This window comes from Gossypium hirsutum, chromosome D09 (assembly GCF_007990345.1).
Source record: "Gossypium hirsutum isolate 1008001.06 chromosome D09, Gossypium_hirsutum_v2.1, whole genome shotgun sequence".
Classification (NCBI taxonomy): Eukaryota; Viridiplantae; Streptophyta; class Magnoliopsida; order Malvales; family Malvaceae; genus Gossypium; species Gossypium hirsutum.
Genome location: NC_053445.1, coordinates 53133532 through 53154726, shown reverse-complemented (window position 1 = coordinate 53154726; position 21195 = coordinate 53133532). Strand labels below are relative to the sequence as shown.

Genomic DNA, 21195 nt, shown 5'->3' with positions numbered 1-21195 from the left:
GAAAACCTGATATAAAATCTAAACTTTTTTGTTGATGAAATTGGGTTTTTATAAAAATATATATATTTTTTATTTACCAAGGTCTCCTTCTTCTCCTTTTGTCTCTAGATTCAAAAAAAACCCCAACGTAAAACCAAGGTTACTGAGCTCCAAGCTTAAAAAAAAAAAAGAAGACCCTTTTTCTTGCATCAGCAAAGGGAACCCATGTTTTGAAATTCCAGTTTATGCCTTAAAAAAGAGCAAAAAAATTAAAAAGCAAGGTAGAAAAGTGAAAACAATGTCAGGTTTTGGGAAGCATTCAGGTCCAACAACTGCTCCAAAATCTGCAAATCCTTTTCAGTTTCAACGCCCTCCTCCTCCTTCATCCACTCCTCCAATCAGACCCTCGAGGTATTTTGCTTTAATGCTTGTTCTTTTAACGGTTCTAATTTGATTTTTTTTCAGTGTTTAAGTTCGAAGTAATGTTTTTTTTTGTACTTCTTTAATGGGTTTTTATTAGTTTGGGGTTTAGGAGATTGGTTGTATTGAATGAGGGAAAGAAGAATGTGAAAAAAAAAGGATTGACTTTTATGGTTTTTTTATTAGGGTTTAAATTGCTAACCTGACTACTAGTTTATTTTGTTATGCACCAGTTATACTCCTTCATCCACTCCTCCAATCAGGCCCTCCAGGTATTTTGCTTTAATGTTTGTTCTTTTAATGGTTCTAATTTGATTTTTTTTTAGTGTTTTAACTTTTAAGTTCAAAGTAATTGTTTTTTTTTGTACTTGTTTAATGGGTTTTTATTAGTTTGGGGTGTAGGAGATTGGTTTGAATGAGGGGTCGAAGAATGTGAATAAAAGAATTATTAGGGTTTAAATTGCTAACCTGACTGCTAATTTATTTTGTTATGCACCAGTTATACTCCTTCATCCACTCCTCCAATCAGACCCTCGAGGTATTTTGCTTAACTGTTTGTTCTTTTAATGGTTCTAATTTGATTTTTTTTCAGTGTTTTAACTTTTAAGTTCAAAGTAATTGTTTTTTTTTTGTACTTGTTTAATGGGTTTTATTAGTTTGGGGTTTTGGAGATTGGTTGCGTTGAATGAGGGATCGAAGAATGTGAAAAAAGGATTTACCTATACGATTTATTTTTTTGCTAGGGTTTAAATTGTTAACCTGACTGTTAATTTATTTTGCTATGCACCAGTTACACTCCTCCATCTACTACTCCAATCAGACCCTCAAGGTATTTTGCTTTAAAGTTTGTTCTTTTAATGGTTCTAATTTGATTTTTTTTGTGTTTAAGTTCAAAGTAATTGTTTTTTTTGGTACTTTTTTAATGGTGATTTATTAGTTTTGGGGTTTGGGAGATTTGTTTGAATGAAGGATCGAAGATTGTGAAAAAAAGAATTGACCTTTATGAGTTTTCTTATTAGGGTTTAAATTGCTAACCTGACTGCTAATCTATATTGTTATGCACCAATTATACTTTTGGGATTTAGGTGCTAAGTTTTAGAATTTAGGTGAATGGTTTTGCCTTTATGGAAGTTTTAAGTTGCTTGTTTTGTTGAATCTAGAAGCTTTTCATCGCATTAGTTGCGGATTTGGTTCCCTTTCTTGTTGATTAAAAAATTATTGTTTTTGTTCTTATTGTAGGGTAAATGAAGCTGCAGATAGAGTTCGGACACCACCGTCGGCTTTTGAGAATTTCGGTCCTGCTTTGAAACCTTATCAGTATGGTGGGGTCCAAAGGTAAAGAACTCATGTTATTTTTATCTTATTTGTATGTATTTATTTCTTTTGTTAATGGTGATAGAGCTCCAATTAGGTAAAATGCAACCCTCATGCGACAGTTTATGTGTAATCCTATGATGCATAAATAAGCTTTTTTTCTATTGAAAATTATTTCTCGAGTTGAAAAATGCATTTATCTTGTATTGTATAATATATGTTGCAGTTTTCATGATTATTAAATAGAACAAATTATTATTTGTTCTGGAATGCCGATTTAATGTTCTGCTTCTCTTCTAGGCCTATGGAATCTTCTCCTAGATGGGATGATGGCAAATTTCCCTTAAAAGATTATGATGCCCAAACTCGTTTCAGACCACCTGTGGTCACATCATTTGCTGCTTCACAAAATCCTGAAACTAGTTTTACTGCTAAGGCTAGATTTCAAGAGTCAAAGAGTACTAAATCACCACCGACGGTGTCTATAGATGACACTGTATCAAGAAATTCCAGCCAAATGATCCTTCAAAGGCATGTTCATACATTCGTTTTTCAGCTACTTGCATGATATAGTATAGTTTATTTTGTTGATAATCGATTTGAATTGGCTCAATTTTGTGACATTTTGAACTTGGTTTTTTCGGTTACAAATTCCATTGTTTGTAGTTGTATATCAAGATGTCTCTGGAGTCCGGCTTCTATTTTGTAACCTATCCTAAGACTTGTGGCTTGAACTGATTTTACCACAGTTGACTTTATTCTATCTTTTTAAAATCCAGAGTGATCATTTTTTTTCATTCATCCAAGCCAAGTATTTTGATAAGTCAACTCTGTTAATTCACACATGTGTGTTCAGTCATATTCTTGGGGCTTTTGTTGAAGATAATTTCTTTATATGGTAGAGACTTCTATCCAGGCACTTCAATCGTAAGGATTATGTTTTCTTGCAGGCCTTCTTTTAATCCCCATATGCCACAGAATCCTGTCAAGTTGCCAGCCAACTATCCCAATTTCCCAGCTCATCAGGACCGGTCTGTGGCCTCACCGCATTTAGGTTCCGCTGATTACAGGAAAAACTTTGCAAATGAAGTACCCGATATGCAAGTTCCCAAACAAGGGAGGTTGCCGTCTCAACAGTTTGATGACGAATTTACCCAGGAGCATCATAAGTCTGTTCGCAATGGTTCTAAGAGGTGAGTATGCTATATTAATGGATGTATAAATGCTTTTTTAGTTTTCTCCATTGAGAGCAGTGATCTTAAAAAGGTAAATGATTTCCTTTTCTTTTTCCTTTATTTTCTTGCATAAAAAATGAAGAAACTATCTTAATAGAATTCTTGGTATTCAAACCAGTCAGTATTCTACAGTGGAGTTCACTCTATAATTTTCTTGCATAAATGCTTTTTCACCGTCTTATGTGTTTGATAGCCACGATCTTAAAAGGCAAATGATTTTGTTTTCTTTTCCCTCAATTTTCTTGTATAAAAATGAAAAACTATCTTGATAGAGTTCTTGAAGGTTAAACCAGTCAGTATTGTACGGTGGTGTTCACTATATGATTTGTTGGGAAGTTGAGAGATTATGTACCCATGCGTACAGATATCTTTACTGCCTTGCTGTTTTTATTCATATGCCTTTGTGAATTCCATTTTTTCCCGTTAATTCGGTCATTTACTCTTACAGGCCATCTGGATCTCCTCCGAGGTTAGGTACCAAGTCAATCTCTCCTAGCTCTAATTTTCCAATTCGCCCAAGATCCTTGCCTTCTGCGCGCAATGATCCTCCTCCCACGGCGAGAAACATTGGGCCTCCTGTTTCTAAAAGAACGAGGTCTCCTCCTTTAATTTACCATGATGACTTTCTTCAGGAAAGCTCCACTCCTATTGAAGATGATACTGAGCGGTAAATTTTAATATCCGGTAAAACCATAACTGTAAATTGCATTTTATTATAGTTCCAATATTCCTGTTTTATTGCAGAGAATTGCAAGCTAAAGCAAAGCGATTAGCTCGTTTCAAAACTGAATTGAGTGAAACTGTTGAGACGAAACCTCCAGATATTGCAGATCAAAGATTGTCTACAACTAGATTTCAGCACAACGTGGAAGAGAGGAAGAAGCATGTTGGGGAACAGCCTATGGATTCATCTGGGGAGTCCTTGAATGACCTTGTTTCATCCGATTTTGATGGCACAGAAGCATCCAGAGTCATCATTGGGTTATGTCCAGATATGTGTCCGGGTATGTTCCAAGACTCCTGAAACTTAGAGATAAGATATTGATGGGTATGTTGACCATGCCTTGAAACAAAGAAAGTCACTTTATATGGTTCATCTCTTTCAATTTCTGTTTTATCTTATTGTCTTGTGTCTTGGAGAAGCAGATATCTCATTACATATAAAATAGCTGTCTGAAAACAGTTTCATTTTTTATGCGATCCAAATTTTGTATCAATTTCCAGAATCGGAAAGGGCAGAAAGAGAAAGAAAAGGTGATCTTGACCAGTATGAACGTGTGGATGGTGATAGAAATCAAACAAGTGAATCCCTCGCTGTTAAGAAGGTAATGTAAAAAGAAACTTCTTTTCTCAGCGGTTTGTGTGTGATAACGAATGATGAATATCTCTCATTTACTGTACAGTATACTCGGACAGCTGAGAGAGAAGCAAGTTTGATACGGCCAATGCTAGTCCTGCAGAAGACAATAGATTATCTACTCAATTTGCTGGATCAGCCATATGATGACAGGTTTCTTGGAATATATAACTTTCTATGGGATAGGATGAGAGCAATTCGAATGGACCTGAGGATGCAGCACATCTTTGACCAAGGGGCAATCACTATGCTAGAGCAAATGGTATGTCCTTGCAACTGGATCTTTCTTGTCGATTGGCCCATTATCTTGATTCTTGAATACTTGTGAATGTTGTGTAAAAATCAACCCAACAAATATTATTAGAAAAAGAAGTCCATTTTCATTTACATGGTCAGGTAGAAGTTATTCCTATTTATGCCGTGCTTGTGATTTTAATTACATTTAGAATGAACTGATAAACATAGCTGTTTTTTGGTCTTGCCTACATTTTTGTTCATCATTGTTTTGCTCCATAAGTCATAATGTCTTGCATTTGGGGACAAATATCTAAATCATTGCTATGATTTGTTCAATTAGTGGTGCCGATTGCTGTTTTTGTCAGATAAGGCTTCACATAATTGCCATGCATGAATTATGTGAATACACCAAAGGCGAGGGCTTCTCTGAGGGATTTGATGCACATCTAAATATCGAGCAGATGAACAAAACATCAGTTGAGCTATTCCAAATGTATGATGATCACAGGAAGAAAGGAATTAATGTTCCAACAGAAAAGGAGTTCAGAGGTTATTATGCACTTCTCAAACTTGACAAGCATCCGGGGTATAAAGTAAGTCGATACAAATGTTGAATCAATTATTCAAACTTCATCAACTTTATTTTTGAAAATAAGCACTCCCCACTAGGTTGAACCTGCAGAGCTCTCACTGGACCTCGCTAAGATGACTCCAGAGATAAGACAAACACCAGAAGTGCTATTTGCTCGTAATGTAGCTAGGTTGTTACTTCCCTTCAACTTTCATTACCACTGGGGTGTTGAACTTGGTCTAACTATTTAAACTCTTGGCACTTCCAGGGCTTGCAGAACGGGTAATTTTGTTGCCTTCTTTAGACTAGCGAGGAAGGCAAGCTACCTTCAAGCATGCTTGATGCATGCCCATTTTGCAAAGGTAGGTACAAGGAATTTTTCGATCCTGCACCTCTCCCCCATCTTCAACGTAAAACTCATTTTCTTGGTTTTGCATTCATTCTACTCACATTCATACTCGTACCATTTCTTTGGTCTGCTTCTTGGAACCAGAGGTGGTTTTGGGATGATCATGCCTGAGGGAGCAAACACGTTTTCTGTAATTGCACATTCATGCCATATTAGAGTCTGACTAAATTGTGCTATTCACAGATGACGCTTTGTCACGAATCCTCTATAAATTATGACATTTATTTTGCAGTGCTGCATGATTTCTCTTTTCTATATTCATTGGGTTTTAACCTTTCGCGCTTTTATCAGTTACGAACCCAGGCTTTTGCTTCTCTACACTCTAGTCTTCAAAACAACCAAGGCCTCCCTATTTCCCATGTTGCCGAATGGCTTGGGATTGAGGTAATATTATTACCCTAAAACGGAAACTAAATTTTATTTTTCATCATCATGATAAGTTCTTTATTATCTTATGCTGCTTCTGGTTTTTGGATTTTAGGAAGAGGACATCGAAAGCATTTTAGACTACTATGGCTTTTCAATAAAGGAATTTGAAGAGCCGTATATGGTGAAGGAAGGTTCATTTCTTAATGCTGAAAATGACTATCCTACCAAGTGTTCAAGACTTGTTCATCAAAAAAGATCTAGAACAATAGCCTTGGATGTTGCAACTCCTCACGAAGTGACTTCCTTGCCCATAGGAGCATCGAAGGAGAGTCAACCAAGTAAAGCTCATAAACAAAGGGCAAATGTCTCACCTTCTCCTAAAAGGAAGAGTTCTGTTTCAGCAGCTGATGAAGAATTGCCTGATTCTAAAGTTGTTCCTTCTCCAAAGTCTAGTTCGCAACTGCATTTGGTGACTGAGACATCAAAAGGGTTACAACAGCTCCAAGATGGTCATCTCAAGTCTGGTGGCTCCAAACCGTTTAATTTCTCTGTGGATCGTAGTTCCCCTCGGTCATTTCCAGCGAAAGTTGTGGTCATGGAGAAATCAAACAATATCGCTGTTTCCTCAATGCCTGACAGAACAAATACTTATGGCATGGAACAAATGCCACCACTAACTTTTTCACAAGTATCTCAGCCTGAGAGATCACCTAGTGGTAGATTTCATCTCTCTGCGGAAAACTCCGTACCTCAAAGTATGGCTATTATTGACAATGTAAAGTCCTCACCAATGAGATCCCCTAGTGGTAAATATACAAAGAATGCATTGCCTCAAACGATGGATCTTAGTGACTTAAAATCTCAGTCAGAGAGGCCAAGTGTTAAATATGATAAAGCTTTGGAAAATTCAGTGCCTCAAGGGATGGAAATTAATGATTTAGGAGATAAACCTCTGGATAATCATCAAGAAATTGAGAATCAGGAAATAGTAGCAAATATTCAACGCAAGGAAGTTGCCGAAGCAAAACTCAAGTTGATCCTGAGGTCTGTAACATTGCCAATCTTGTTTTGGCTGCAACATTGTGTTATATTTTTCTAACCAGTATCTTTCCTTTCAGGTTGTGGAGCCGACGTGCTGCAAAGCAAAGGGAATTACGGGAACAAAGACAGTTAGCAGCTGAAGCTGCACTAAGTTCATTACCACTGGGAATACCAGTTCGGCAGAACAACGATGTAAGATTTTTTCGCACACTGCTGGAATTTTCAGATTGTGCAATATGTTCTAAGTTTTACTTATTATTTACTGTGCAAGTAATCTAATTCCCATGTCTTATTTGAGACACTTACATTGAAATTTGAACAACTGCCCTTCTTCCTCTTGGAAAGGATAGTTCCCATTTCATTACTGGTGCCTGTCATATTCTTTCATTTTAGTTTATGCTAGATTTCACTGTGCTTATTCCTGTTCTTTTTATTGATCCTTTGTAGCAATGGAGCACATTTGGTGAGCTTGATTTTGATCATGTAATGAGTGAGAGATGCGAAAAATATGAAAGGTCATGGTCGAGGCTGAATGTTTCTGATGTAGTGTCAAGTATTTTGGGTCAAAGAAACCCGGATGCTAAATGCCTATGCTGGAAAATTATTTTATGTTCTCCGGAGAGCAGTCAAGGAGATCAACCAAGGCAGAATAACCAGGTTGGCCATTTGGCAGCAGGCCCATGGTTGTTCTCTAAGATCATGCCATCCACAGAAGATAATAACGATGATGATTTAGCAATCACGTCTCCTGGTTTGTCGATATGGAAGAAATGGGTTCCTAGCTTATGTGGTACCGATCTAACTTGCTGCTTGTCTGTTGTGAAAGATGCAAATTGCGATAATCTGGATGAGGTCGTATCCGGAGCAAACGCAGTATTATTTCTTGTATCTCAGTACATTCCATGGAAGCTCCAAAAGGCCAAACTTTATAGTCTTTTGAATTTAGTTCCTCCTGGTGCATGCTTACCCCTTCTGGTCTTAAGTGGTTCTTATAACGTAGAAGGTTCAGATCCTTCCCCGGTTATAGTTAATGAATTGGGGCTGCATGAAATTGACAAATCACGAATAAGCTGCTTTTTGGTGGTTTTCCTTGTTGGTAAGTGGCATTTAGAACACTCAAATGGATTTTTCAGTGATGAAAAGTTAAGAGAAGGACTGAAGTGGTTGGCCAATAAATCACCTCTACAACCTGTTCTTAGCAGTGTGAAGATACGCGAACTTGTCATGTCTCACTTGAGTCCGGTGTTGGAGGAACTGGATAAGATGGGTGATTATGAAGTAGGTCCGAATCACTGCATTTCAGTCTTCAATGAAGCATTGGATTGGTCATTTGGAGAAATTGCTGCTGCTATTAAAGCAAATCCTACCAATTGGCCTTGTCCAGAGGCTATGCTGCTAAAAGACTTTAGTGACGAATTTTTAGCTGCGAAGTTGTTCTTGCCAAGTGTGGGGTGGAGCTCGCCAGCAAAAACTGCACCACTCGAACACGCATTGAAAGATTGTCGACTTGCCCGTTTTCCCGATGATATCTCATTGCTACAAAGGGGTTCAATGATGGGAAAAGATATTGATAACCACAGATTACTACTAGAAAATTGTTTGGTAGAATACCTAACACAATCAACAAAGATGATGGGAATTCCACTAGCTACAAAAGAGACATCCGTGATGATACAAAGAAACACACGGCTCGAACTCCGCAACTTGAGCTATTATCTTGTGCCAAACTGGATCACGATCTTCCGACGGGTTTTCAACTGGCGACTTTCGAGTTTATCAACCGGGGCCTGTTCCTTTTCCTATGTATTGCAGACTCATCATGTGCCTCCATTGGGAGATCTACTTAAGTTACCACTTGAAGTCGACACTTCACCGTATTGCTTGAGTCATCCATCTTTAGATGAAATACTTGAAGTTGGTTGTAGTCCCCTCAAATCTCGGAGGATCAACTTCGATCCCCAACCTTCTCAGGATAAAGAAGACCATACTTCACAGAAAAATGGATTGGCCATTACAGGTGATGTTGATTGTACTACAAGTAAACCAGATAGCAGTTACGGTAAAATGGTGGTGGCTGGAACTGAAACTGATAGATTAAGCCAATTGTTGGAGAAATGTAACATAGTACAGAATAGTATAGGTGAGAAGCTGTCAATTTACTTCTGATATACGGTTCTTTCTTGTAACTTACACATCTCATTAAAATTGAGGTGGTTTTACAATGTTATATTTGTTCAAAAATGTTTCTTCTGTATGATGAGAAAATAACGAAGGTTTTTGCATTTATTAGCCTGTATATTTAGCTTTCCTCATTTATGGGTATAAATGAAGTTACAAAATAATTATTTAATTATTTAATCGTCTTTTTTAGTCACCAACGAGCTAATAATAGTAATTTTAACTCTCAATGTTTATATATTGTGTCAATTTAATTTTTATTTTTAGAAATTTAACTCTTTAACATTTATACATTGTATAATTTAATTTTTTTTTCAGTTTTATTTTTCTTTATTACCCTTTTAAAAAACTAAATTTATCAACTAAATTTAATTAAAATTATATAAAAAATAAAAATACTAAAAAAATTTAAAATAATACTTTTCATCTTCTATCTTTCTTTTAAAATTAACCTTAAATATAAAAAAATATATCACAAAAAATTTAAATTACATAATGTGTAATACGGGGACTAATTTCTTAGAATCTGAGATTAAATTGTCATAATTTATAAATAATAAATTTTAAAATTATTATTATATCAATTTTAAAAACAGCCAATCATTAGTCAATTTATGATTAAAAAAAGACAAATTAAACTAAGTAACAAAAAAAATTCGTAATGGATCTATAAAAAAAATTTACAAAAAAGCATAAATAGGGATATTAGACATGGTAAGCTTTAACTTTTCTGCTACAATAGCATTGATTTACCATCCAAGCTTTCTTTAGAGCAGGAAATAGAATTTAGAAAATGGCTACTAAGGAGCATGGAACATAAAGGCCGTTAATTTGTCAATTATGTAGCTTATGCACTAAAGTCATTACAATTGATATATTTCACATGAGAATAATAGAATCCATGGTGAGCAGTTAACAATCAAGTCTTATATCTCTATGCCTCACATAATCCCAGCAGTGTGCGGGAAACAGCTTATGTCTCCTCATGGTAGTCCTTCAGAGGCAATAAACAAAAGGGGAGTTCTTCATATTTCCGATTCCGTGTTTCCATCAAGTAACTTGCTAACATAATTACCTTCAACCTTTAAAAGATGGGTTCTTTTTCTCTACCTGTTCAGATCGTACCGGGTGCAAGATCACAGCCACCATGATAGGGCCTTGAGATCATTCACCAAGAGAATCTTGTGGTTAAAAAGGTAACTTTCTCTTTGTTTCCCTTTGTGCTTACCCCACATCCAATTGTGAAGGTCTCTGATGCATCATTGGTGACGGAACAACAATGGCAGCACTTCGATTCATCGAAACACTATGTTGACAAGACTGTTGTGTATCATACAAATCAGTTCTTACTGAACCATATGTTTCTTCCGGCTCTGAGACACTGCTCATATCGAAACTTCCCTTGATTGACTTCATAAGCATTGGCCCGCAATCTACTTCATTATCCGTAGCACTAGCACCTGACTGCAAAAAATAAAGAAAAAGGTCAGTTGATCACAATGCAATTAAAGTGCAAAACATCACACTTTCTATATTCTATGGCCACTACTATGTTTTTTTTAGATTACGTAATCAAATCAACACTTTTTCTTTTTTGAATGAAGATAGATTATGCAACTCGTAGCAGTAATTCGGTTTGGCACGAGGCTTAAAATTAGGTGCAAAAGCGGAACTTTCTACTTTGCAATCTAAAAGATCATACTTCAATCACTTCTAAGAAAGAATACACCAGCAGAAGAAGAGTATTTTTATACATTGAGAACATGAACAGCCAGATACGGATTTAAGTAGAGCATACATTAGACAAGCCTTTAATCTGTACAATGATGATTGTAATATCATCAGTCCGATTTTCATTATCCAACCAAAGCTTGTAGGATTCTCCAGCAATTGCAGCACAAGCATCCCTAGGATCTGCGTATTCTGCTGCCTATGCGAAAAAAAAATTATAAATTTGTTAAGAAAATGCTCAAATGACTCAAATATAATGAGTGGAGAGTTCCCTAACAGTACAAAAAGCAAACGACACGGGAAAATTCATTAGCACATTCCTTTAAGACTTTATTGTATTAAACAGGTTTACAAACATCATTTTGCAAGAAACATGATAAAGACACTTCAGTATTATAAGCAAATGAGAATCATAATGGTGATTTATCAATTCCAAGGATTCGTATGAACCATACCATGTTGACAACAGTTCTGCTAGAGAGAAACTCGAAAACTCCATCACTTGCAACAACAAAGAATAGATGATTACACGTAAGCCGAACAACCGAGATCTCAGGAACAGCAATCACACCAATCTTCTCCGCTGTACTATCGCCTACACTCCTCGTAAATGCAGTCCCAGGATACATTCCATCAGGAACCCACAACCTCGGAGGATCACCACCTTGGCTATATTCGTCGCCCCAATTTTGAATATTGGGGTCTTTAAGGCCTTCCACTTGATCAACGCTCAAAACCCTAGCACCACAAAGCTTCACCCTTTCATACTCATCTTTCCTAAATGGTGTTTGATCCTCAGATAAATCCTCAGCCAAAATTCGATCCCCATCCTTAACAGCAATCACAGCTCTTGAATCGCCCACATTAGCAACGTAAAGTGTATCCCCAACAACAAGCACAGTTATTGCTGTGGTACCACTCATGGTATCATCAATCTCACTATCATGTAACTCAGAATTTGTAGCTAAAAAAGCTGAATTATAAGCTTTTAAAGGATCATCCAACAATGTGGTGTCATTAGCTAATCTTTCTACAAGTCTATCCTTAACAAAGTTTGAACATTCAGCACCATATTGACCATGTCCATCAAAGACACCAAAGAAATGAATATTCGGGTTACCTTGAAGTTGTGTTTTGATACAGAAACTATCCTGGTTTTCCCTCTCAACCGTGTCTGGATAATAACCATGCTGTGTTAAGACCGAGAACTGCAAAGTGAAGTTGTGAGATGGAACAGGAACCAACTCCAATGACCTTTGTGTAAGAATGTGTTTGCATTTGTAAGGCCTCTTTTCTCTACGGCGACCTGAATCACCATCAGATGATGATGGATATCTAGTACAACACTTTCCATGAACACACCCCATGATTTCAAAACATAAAAAAATGATTTTTTTTTGTTCCAAAAAGTGTAGCATAAGTGTTTGAGAAAAGGCCTCAAAGGATATTGAAAATCAATGTAGAAAGCTCCAAATTTAGGTGAAAATGGAGAAATGGGTTTTTCTTAAAGTTAACAATTTGGGTATTTTTATAGGAAATTTGGTTAGAAAACATACTTTAAAACAGAAAGGAAGATAAACAAAAAAAAAACCCAGAAGAAAAAGGCAAAAGAAGTGATTTTTATAGACAATGCAAAACCAAGAGAGTGGGGTTCCAAAGACAGAAAAAAAAGAAAAGAAAAAGAGAGAATAAACCCCAAACCAAGCAAAAGAAAAGTGAAATTCTAAATCAAGGGTAAGGGAAAAGAAGCAAACAACAGTGAAGAATCAAGGCAAAAAAAGATTACTTTCTTGAGAGAAAAAAGAAGATCAGACTTGATGATAAGTTTTGCTTGAGTAGGAAAAAGAAAGGAATCAGTGAAAGAATCCCCAAATCAAACAAACAAACAAAAAAATTGGAAAAAGGAAGCCCTAAAACTGAGGGGGAAATGTGGAGTTGATTGCTTAAAGTTTTCAACTTTTCGAAAGAGAGAGAGAGAGGCGGAGAAAAATCGATAAGTGTGCATGGGTGAATTTTGTCTTTGTACAGGGAAAAGCAAGGACAATGAAATGAAATAAAATAGAAAATATTTTTTATTAAAAAGTAATGGTAATAATAAAATGCTCATTTTCCGAGAAAATAAAATATCAAGAGGCCTTACAAATTATATTTTATTTTATTAAAAAAATAAACAAATAATTTTTTATTAAATTAAAAAATAAATTAGTCTTTTTCGTTAAAATTTTTATTTTTTTAGTCTTTTTCGTTAAAATTTTTATTTATTTCTATTTTAAAAAACTAGCATAGATATAATTTATAATGACTAATTTGTTATTTTTTAGTAAAAATAATAAAATATTATCTAACACTGTTCATAATATTTTTACATTTTTGTAACCAATGAAATATTTTTTTTATCACCGTAATATTAGAAGGGAAAAAAGATTATAAGATTTCAACTCATATTATTTAGGTGCCAAATAAAAAATTTAATTACTACTCCACACATGTCTCAGTGGGATTGAAATCATTTTAAATTCAAATATCACATGCTCGAATTATTAATTTTATATTGAAAACAAGTTAGGTTAAGTTGAGATTTAAATTAATCGAATTAAGTTTTTAAAATTTTCAAATTTTATCAAAATTGAGGTATAAATAACAGGAAATTGCGATGAACGATTTTTTTTAGTTTTTTTTCATTTTATTAAGAAAATTAAGTTTTGATATTTTTTAAATATAATCAATACACGAATACTTTTATGGATCAATATGTATTATAAATTAAAGGGGAAAATGAAATATAATTTATTTTTAAAGTTCAAATATAAATATGATATACCTATCGAATACGACTGTATTGATTTTTTTGTAATAAATCAATTTTAATAGATTTTTTTTTTGTTTTTTCATAAGCATTCGATAAAATATTAGTCACACTAGGTCTCAATTAAATTTAAAGTTGAATTAGGTTGCAAACATCTTCCAGTGTTGCGTTCTCCTTTTACAAAATTCAAACTCCAAATCTTATTTAAGGAATATCGAATTCTTTACCATTCAATCAAACAACTGTTGATAATATTAACAGTTCTAAATTATTAGACCCAATCTAAATTCAATATTTAAATATACCAATCGAGCATAGACCTTAGGGGTGTAGCTAGAGAATGGTAGGCAGGAGCTTTGGCTCATCAGAAATGAAAATTTACCTCGTTGCTTGAGTATTTATAAAGGTTTAATTTAATTTAATGGTAAAATTATATTTTGACCCCTAAAATATAAAATTCAATTATGCTCTCTTTAAAAGAAAAAATATATATAATATAATGCATTGAAAATTGTAAAATTTTATATTAATATAATGATAAAATTATATTTTTAACTCTCTAAAAAATTTATAATTTCAATTCGTCTCATCCAAAAAAAATCTGACTTCAGACCCTGATAAGCCTCGATTTAATCTAATCTAATCATGAAAACTCCTACAAAACATTTCCACTCACTTTGTTAAAAAAGGTGGTTGGTTTTTTATGGATTAGGTGAAGGTTAGTTGTATAGTTTGCTTTTGTCCAATTGATGAATGTTTTGGAAGTTTCCTTTTTGTACGAGAATAATAAAAGACACCTCAAACATCAAGGCAAATTAGATAGACTTGGGTGAAGGAAAACCAAAGGCATGCCCCTTTTCTACCCCAAAGTGTTTCAAAGCAAAATCACAAAATTTATATTTTTTTATTAAATAGCTTTTGTATAATAACAACAATCATTAGTCTGGTCGAGATTAAGTGTGGGTTTGGATGGGCGATTGGGTGCGGTGCGGTGCGTTTAGCTTACTTTTTGTCTCACGCTACAGTATCGCTACAGTATCTAATCTCACCGCCACCGCTGTTTTTACACTAACCGCAGGTAAACGCACCGCCCATCCAAACTCACCCTAAGCCTGATTTCAAAAAGAACAAAAAATCAAGTTCGGCTCGGGTATGGCTTGGTCCAACTTATCTAAATGGGTCATTCTATTGTTTTAAAAAATAATATATATTTAATTTTAATTATAAAATATTAATATTAATTTATTTTTATTTTTATTATTTTATATAATAAAATAGACCAAACCAAGCCGGCTCAAGATTAAAAACTTTACAACAAAGATACTTTATTTACCTTTTAACCCAAATGTTATAAATTTATTCACGAATTACAATCATATAATTCAGATTTTTTTTCAATCCAATTCATTATTTAATCAATTAATATGTTTTGTAATTGATGAACAATAAATAAGCTTTTATTGTATTTTAATATATTCTAATTAATAACACCAAAACTAGATTGTTCACTATATCAATCTACTTATATACTTCCATTACCAAGACCTTACCACTTGAGACAATCTAAAAGGACTGGTTTCTACACCATTTTGCAACCAATTTTGTGAATTTTAATCTGTGCTCAAAATTTCGATTCCATCAATATTAACTCAATTTTAATTAAATTCAATTTGGTCATAAAATATAATTAACTTGAAGTTTAATTAACTTAACATAGATAGTTCGAAATTAAAAAAAAATCCAAATCTCAAATGACACCAATAAGTAACCCAGAAGCATTTGGATTTGAAATGATTAGAACTTAAAATAATTTGAACATATAATAACCTAACTTAAAAAGTCAATCTCCAAATATGAATGATCTGAACCCCTAAAACAACCCAAAACTAGAATTGATTTAAACCAAAATGGCCCCAAAATTTTAAAAGTTGGATTTATTCAATCCAATTTGATTTGGTTAAAAAACCAACCCGATCAACTTAGGTTATGTGATTTCATTTTTAGTATTATATAATTAGAGGATTAATATTCACACACGATAAGAACACGCCTACACATCACATTCAATAAGGAACTACTCTTAAATTACGCTTTCTAATTTGTCTCAATAAACTCGAACCCGAATGAATTTTATAAAGTCAACATCCATGGATCATTAGTTGGAGATTAAAGTAGTGTTAGTTGAAATAGCAAGGGAAATAATGATTGAAAAGTTAGTTGAAACCACAAATTTATGTTTTGTGTTAATCCCACTTAATGCAAAAGCAACCAAATAATCCCCCCAACTGTAACTTTGTGTTGAGCCACATGTTTAACTCCAACAGGTTTACTAATGCCCCGTACCAAAACCCAATATGTAGAAGCAACCTTAATGGTTATTTAAACTTACAAATCTCATTATGGGATTCCAAATATTAGGGGATTTTTACCTTAAAATGTTCTAACATTCAAATACAAGGTTTCATGCTTTGCTTCAATTGCTTTGGAATATCAATCAGCAATTTCGTTTGGCAATTAAATGGTTCATTCTCCTTTTACGTGGTAAGCAATTTATTAATTTCTTTTACCTCACATGAATAGATTTAAAAATATGGTAAATTATGAGAAATATTAAATTTTGATATATTTTTTCTAACACTTTTATTATATTTTCATATTGTATTATGAAAATTGTGTTGTTAGTTGCATTCATTTAGCATTGAAGTAGAAACAATTCCTTTTTGTAGTTTATAATGTATATTTATTATCCTCAAATCTTTGAAAGGTTGTTGTTTTATGCATATATCTTAGAGGGTTTTTTTTTATTACAATTTTCAACCTGAATTTTTATTATAAACACTTATTGAATTTGTTGAGTTAAAATATGCTCTAAGTCTTTGTATTTTATGTACTTTTATGATTTAAAAATGCAAGTCGAATTGTTAATACCGTTAAATTTCTTCTATTAAATTCAAGTTGATTACAATGACTATTTTTTACACGACTACCAATTAAGTATTTGTTTATTTCCAAAAAACGTACTAGCAAATTTAATAGAAATTTTTAATAATGTTTATTAAATCTAAAAATATGAGGATTAAAATCATAAAAATAAGAATAAGAAGATTTAGGAACTTATATTTTAATCAATTTATTAAATTCAATTTGACATTAGGATTGAGTTTTTTGTCAAACAAAAGAATTAGCCCAAACCCAAAAGCCTATTTAGGACTTAGAACAAAGCCCAACATAAAAACTTCAGCCTATTTTAATCTACTTTGCATTGGTTAAATAGCTAATCTCCTAAAATAATTGATTAGATTTGTTCATAAAATCTATCTTTTATATTAACAACATAGTCTTTTATATTTCATTCTCAACTCTTTAAATTTGCATGAATACAGCCAAACCAATGTGATTATTTTATATACACATGAATTTATCGAATTAAATTTGATGAAAGAACATGTTATAGAGGTTTTTATATTAAGAGATGAATTGCATTTTATTCCTTTTATTTAAAAAAAAGACAAATTATGTTATAACAAAGAGCAAATTGGTTCTCCTGTTAAAAATTTCATCTATTTTTATTGTTAAAAACTGACCCATGTACGTCAACATAAGGTACATATGACACGCCATGTGGAACTATCTGGTTATTCAGTCAGTTATGTTGATTTTTAACAATAAAAATTTTAACAAAAATTACCGATCTACTCTTTGATTTAACATTCAAAGATTAATTGTCTTTTTTTTTAATAAAAGAGGACTAAATGTAACATGACAGTTAATATAATGGCTTTCATGATACTTTTAGCTCTTAAACATATATAAGCAAGTTACAAAAACTCAAACTCGAGGTGAAATTGATAACACTAATTTAATCAATTGAATCGATTGAATTGATATGATTAAATGTTGATTTAATTTTCCTTATTTCAAAATAATGACATACAAGTCAGATAAATGATTAATTTTCAAATTTATCCATTCAATAGATTGGTTTGTTCCTATATATTGACAAAGGAGAAAAGGAAATGAAAAAAAGAAGAAGAAGAACATAAGAAAAAAAGTGCAACCTTTATTTTTTTCCATATCTCCCCACTACATGTAAACCTCAAAAATCTTAGGCGTGACAATCTTAAGTGGGGTACATTATAATGGTGATTCCAACTTCCCACATCTTCTACACCCAGCCATTCTGATGATGCCACCTCATCTTCCTAAAATCCCCACCATTCATTTCTTTAGGTCTAGTTCTGCCCTCACTCCCTACACTTTTGGGACTTTCGAAATTTAAGTTACTCTTCTTTTAATTTCAAAATCTTATAGTATGATTTAAAAAATAAAATCCAATTAATATTATTATTAATTAATTTTTGTTAAATTTAAATATGTGCTATCGGTTGGGTTTTAATTTTAAATCAAATATTAAAATATTAAAATATCATATATTCAAATTTAACAAATGTATTTCAATAGTGTTTTAATTGGACTTTAATTTTTGAATCACATTAGTAGAAGAACTAAATTCATGGAATTAAAAGAAGGACTAAATTTCAAAAGCCCAAAGAGTACAGGGCTGGGGCAAAATTAAACCCTTTTCTTTATCTTCTTTCTACTAAAGTCAACCCACATTCATTTTCAACCAATGAATTCCTTCCACGTCATCATATAAAATTCCCCTCAATTTAAATTTTTTTCCCACGACTAAAACCCACTCTAAACTAAAACCCCTTTCCCACATTTTTCTTTTTTATCTACCTTTTTTTGTCGTTGTTTCTTTTCCCGATATTATTTCCGGCGAGCCGCTGTGAATGTTTGGAAAACAACGGTACCGGCGGCGGGGAACTCATCCATGGCAAAAGTCCGACATTTGAGTCCCAACGGTTCCATAGCACGCGCCACCGTCGTCCAAACTTCACGGCTATTACTCGTCGTTGAAACGGAAACCGTCGCCGGCTTGAAAACCTGAACGGCTTTCTTCAAGGTCTCAACAATGTCGACATCGTCATCGTAAACGGAGCCAACGCACTCGAAGCTCGCGTAGCTATACCCGTCTTCAGGTGTGACGTGGATCGTGGAGTAACGATCGCCGTCGATGCCATTCGTGGAATACCCACAAGGATCAAACGCAAAATCACAAATGAAAGCTCTAGGGTTTATATCATCAATCCCAGTCAACACCGTCATCTCTTTCCCGGCCGAATCCCCTGTTTTGCAATCCCCGGCTTTTTTGTAAAACTTACGCGCCAGATGACGGTCAAGCTCCGTCATACAAATTTCAAACGTAACATCGGAATTCGATTTCTTACGGTGGTTTTGATCACCGGCGGCGAAAACATGCCACGAATAACAAGGATTTTTCGACGGCATAACGGAGGCTTTTCTATAAACAAGATTTTTCGGGAGATTTTCTTCGATGTAAATCACTTCTTCTTTGAAATTCGTATGAGGGAAAGGCTGAGATTTGGGGAAAATGAAACTTCCCCTAGTGTATCGACACCCACATAATTTAAGATTAAGCTTGTTGGCAAAGTGAGTCAATGGACGAACCGATTTGAGTAACTGAGTCGTCCCACAGGTTTTGATTATAATCTTAGTCGGATATACGAACATACTCGATTCCGACAAGACGTAAGCATCAAAAAAATGGTTACCGACGGCAGAAACGACGATGCATTGGACGGCACGAAGGACTTGTTCGATTGATTCGAAATCAAGTAAGCGAAGACCCATATTGTTGTTTATATTACTCAATGAATCATCACCAAAGAAATGAAGTTCCAACCGCTTCTCAAAACCTTCAAACCCTGAAACCGCCATTGCCAAACAACAACAAAAAACCAGAGGCAGGAACTTAAAAACAGGGACAAAAAACAAGAGAAAATGTAGAAAGAAAAAGAAGATGTTGGTTTTTGGTTTTAATGGTGGGATTTGATGGTGTTAAAGAAGATTACTACAGGTGAGAGAGAGAAGTGGGGAGGGAAATGGGGTTTTATAGGTAGGATATTGAGAGAGAAAGAGTGGGGGGGGGGGAGAGAGTGGATATTGAAAGGGGCATGCGGGTGCGAGCCTTTGAGGCAACCAAGAATCATTATTGCAGGCATAATGAAGGTGAATAAGATGATGATATGTTCTGGATTTTGGTTTTTTTTGTGTTGTTTTCTTCTTTGTTGGGAGTTTCGATTTTGATTCAATGCAAACAAAATTTTCATGAAAATAGAATGGTTTACAAGGGAACCGGGAAATTATGCCCGCGCGCATGCATTTCAGCTCTTCTACGAAGGGTATCGTAATTGGATAGATAATCGAATTTAAATAATTAATTTTTCTTTCGATTAAATAAATTTTGAAAAATTTTAAAAAAAATTCAATTTAATCCATTCATACTAGAGGTGTCCATGAGCCGGGCGGTCCGGCCCAGCCCGATGGTCCGTCCGAAATATGGGAGGGTTTGAGTAAAAATATAGGCCCGAAATATGGGTTTAGGCAAAAAAATGAGGCCCGTTTAGAAAATGGACCGGGCTTCAGGCACCACTTTTTTGGCCCCATGCCCGTCCCGTCCCGGCCCGAATTTAATAAAAATATATTTTTATTTTTATTTTTATTTCTTAATTCTAAAATATTTTTAAAATATTTTTATTTTTAAAATTTTTTTATTTTTAAAATTTTTTTGTGTTTATTAAAAAATAGGTCGGGCTCGGGCTTAGGATTTTATTCCCGGGCCGGGCCTAGACAAAATTTCAAGCCCATATTTTAGGCCGGGGCCGGAGCCGGTCTAAGAGGCGGGCCTAAATTTTTTTGGGCCCAATCTATGAACACCTCTAATTCATACTAATTTTTAAGGTCAACTGTTGTACCTGGTTCAAACATCATTGTTTGTCTGGTAATTCTTGCTCACAAATTATATAGTTTTATTTGAAAAAAAATTGAAATTGAATTGTGAAATATTAAATTGAGTTCAAGCTTTTGAGCACCTTGATATATTCGATTTGAATGGATTTTTTTTTACTTTTATTATATTTATTTACGAACAAGCTTAATTGAGCTTGAGTAGAAAAATTGATAAAAGAGTTGTGGTTCGGTTATGTCTCTAGTCGAGCTTGGTCTTATGAATTAATGTTTAGTCGAGCTTAAGTCAAGTATTAAGCCTCGAATTTTGAGTCAATTTCAAGCTTGTTACTGTTTGAGCTCGACTCAGCTCAATTACACTCCTAATTTTGTGTTTATATCGTATTTCATTTATGCTATGTAATCATAGCGTATTTTATGTTATATTTTTCATATTTGTAAAATTGTTAGTTCCATTTAGATCTATTTATGAGTTGAATAAATCCATCCCACTTTATATGGAACAAAATTATTTTTATATCAGGTCAACTAGGTTTGGCCCGTCTCAAATTTAAAATAATTTTTTTACTAATTTTTATTATATAAATCATGGAAACAAATTATTGAATTGGATCAAATTCGAACTTAAATCATTATGATTATTTAAAAAAATCACGATTAAAAATCTCTATGAATCAAATTAGATTGATGACAATAAATTTTACCCAAAATTAA

General features: G+C 33.9%; 3 protein-coding genes across 5 annotated transcripts; 1 reads left to right on the top strand and 2 right to left on the bottom strand.

Moving 5' to 3' along the window:
* The first annotated feature begins 48 nt into the window (after nucleotides 1–48).
* Nucleotides 49–9218, top strand: LOC107926501 (SAC3 family protein B). Of its 2 annotated transcripts, XM_016857365.2 has the most exons (18): nucleotides 49–390; nucleotides 633–671; nucleotides 899–937; nucleotides 1190–1228; nucleotides 1639–1734; nucleotides 2014–2244; nucleotides 2664–2906; nucleotides 3397–3615; nucleotides 3693–3952; nucleotides 4173–4273; nucleotides 4352–4567; nucleotides 4908–5135; nucleotides 5212–5303; nucleotides 5382–5475; nucleotides 5814–5906; nucleotides 6004–6935; nucleotides 7010–7124; nucleotides 7380–9218. In XM_016857365.2, the coding sequence occupies exons 1-18, from the start codon at nucleotides 278–280 to the stop codon at nucleotides 9096–9098; spliced, it is 4869 nt and encodes a 1622-aa protein (XP_016712854.2). In that variant the 5' UTR covers nucleotides 49–277; the 3' UTR covers nucleotides 9099–9218. The 2 variants fall into 2 exon arrangements, with proteins under 2 accessions (XP_016712854.2, XP_016712855.2); XM_016857366.2 differs by lacking the exons at nucleotides 633–671; nucleotides 899–937.
* A 704-nt stretch (nucleotides 9219–9922) lies between these two features.
* On the bottom strand, nucleotides 9923–12891 carry LOC107926520 (probable protein phosphatase 2C 35). 2 transcript variants are annotated; one of them, XM_016857396.2, is made up of 3 exons: nucleotides 11297–12891; nucleotides 10909–11040; nucleotides 9923–10574 (listed from the first exon to the last, which is right to left on the bottom strand). In XM_016857396.2, the coding sequence occupies exons 1-3, from the start codon at nucleotides 12257–12259 to the stop codon at nucleotides 10335–10337; spliced, it is 1335 nt and encodes a 444-aa protein (XP_016712885.1). In that variant the 5' UTR covers nucleotides 12260–12891; the 3' UTR covers nucleotides 9923–10334. The 2 variants fall into 2 exon arrangements, with proteins under 2 accessions (XP_016712885.1, XP_016712887.1); XM_016857398.2 differs by having other exon boundaries at nucleotides 10909–11036; nucleotides 11297–12865.
* Nucleotides 12892–18144: 5253 nt separating this feature from the next.
* On the bottom strand, nucleotides 18145–19840 carry LOC107926387 (S-adenosylmethionine decarboxylase proenzyme 4). Its single transcript, XM_016857233.2, has one exon. The coding sequence runs from the start codon at nucleotides 19450–19452 to the stop codon at nucleotides 18421–18423; it is 1032 nt and encodes a 343-aa protein (XP_016712722.1). The 5' UTR covers nucleotides 19453–19840; the 3' UTR covers nucleotides 18145–18420.
* Nucleotides 19841–21195: the final 1355 nt, after the last annotated feature.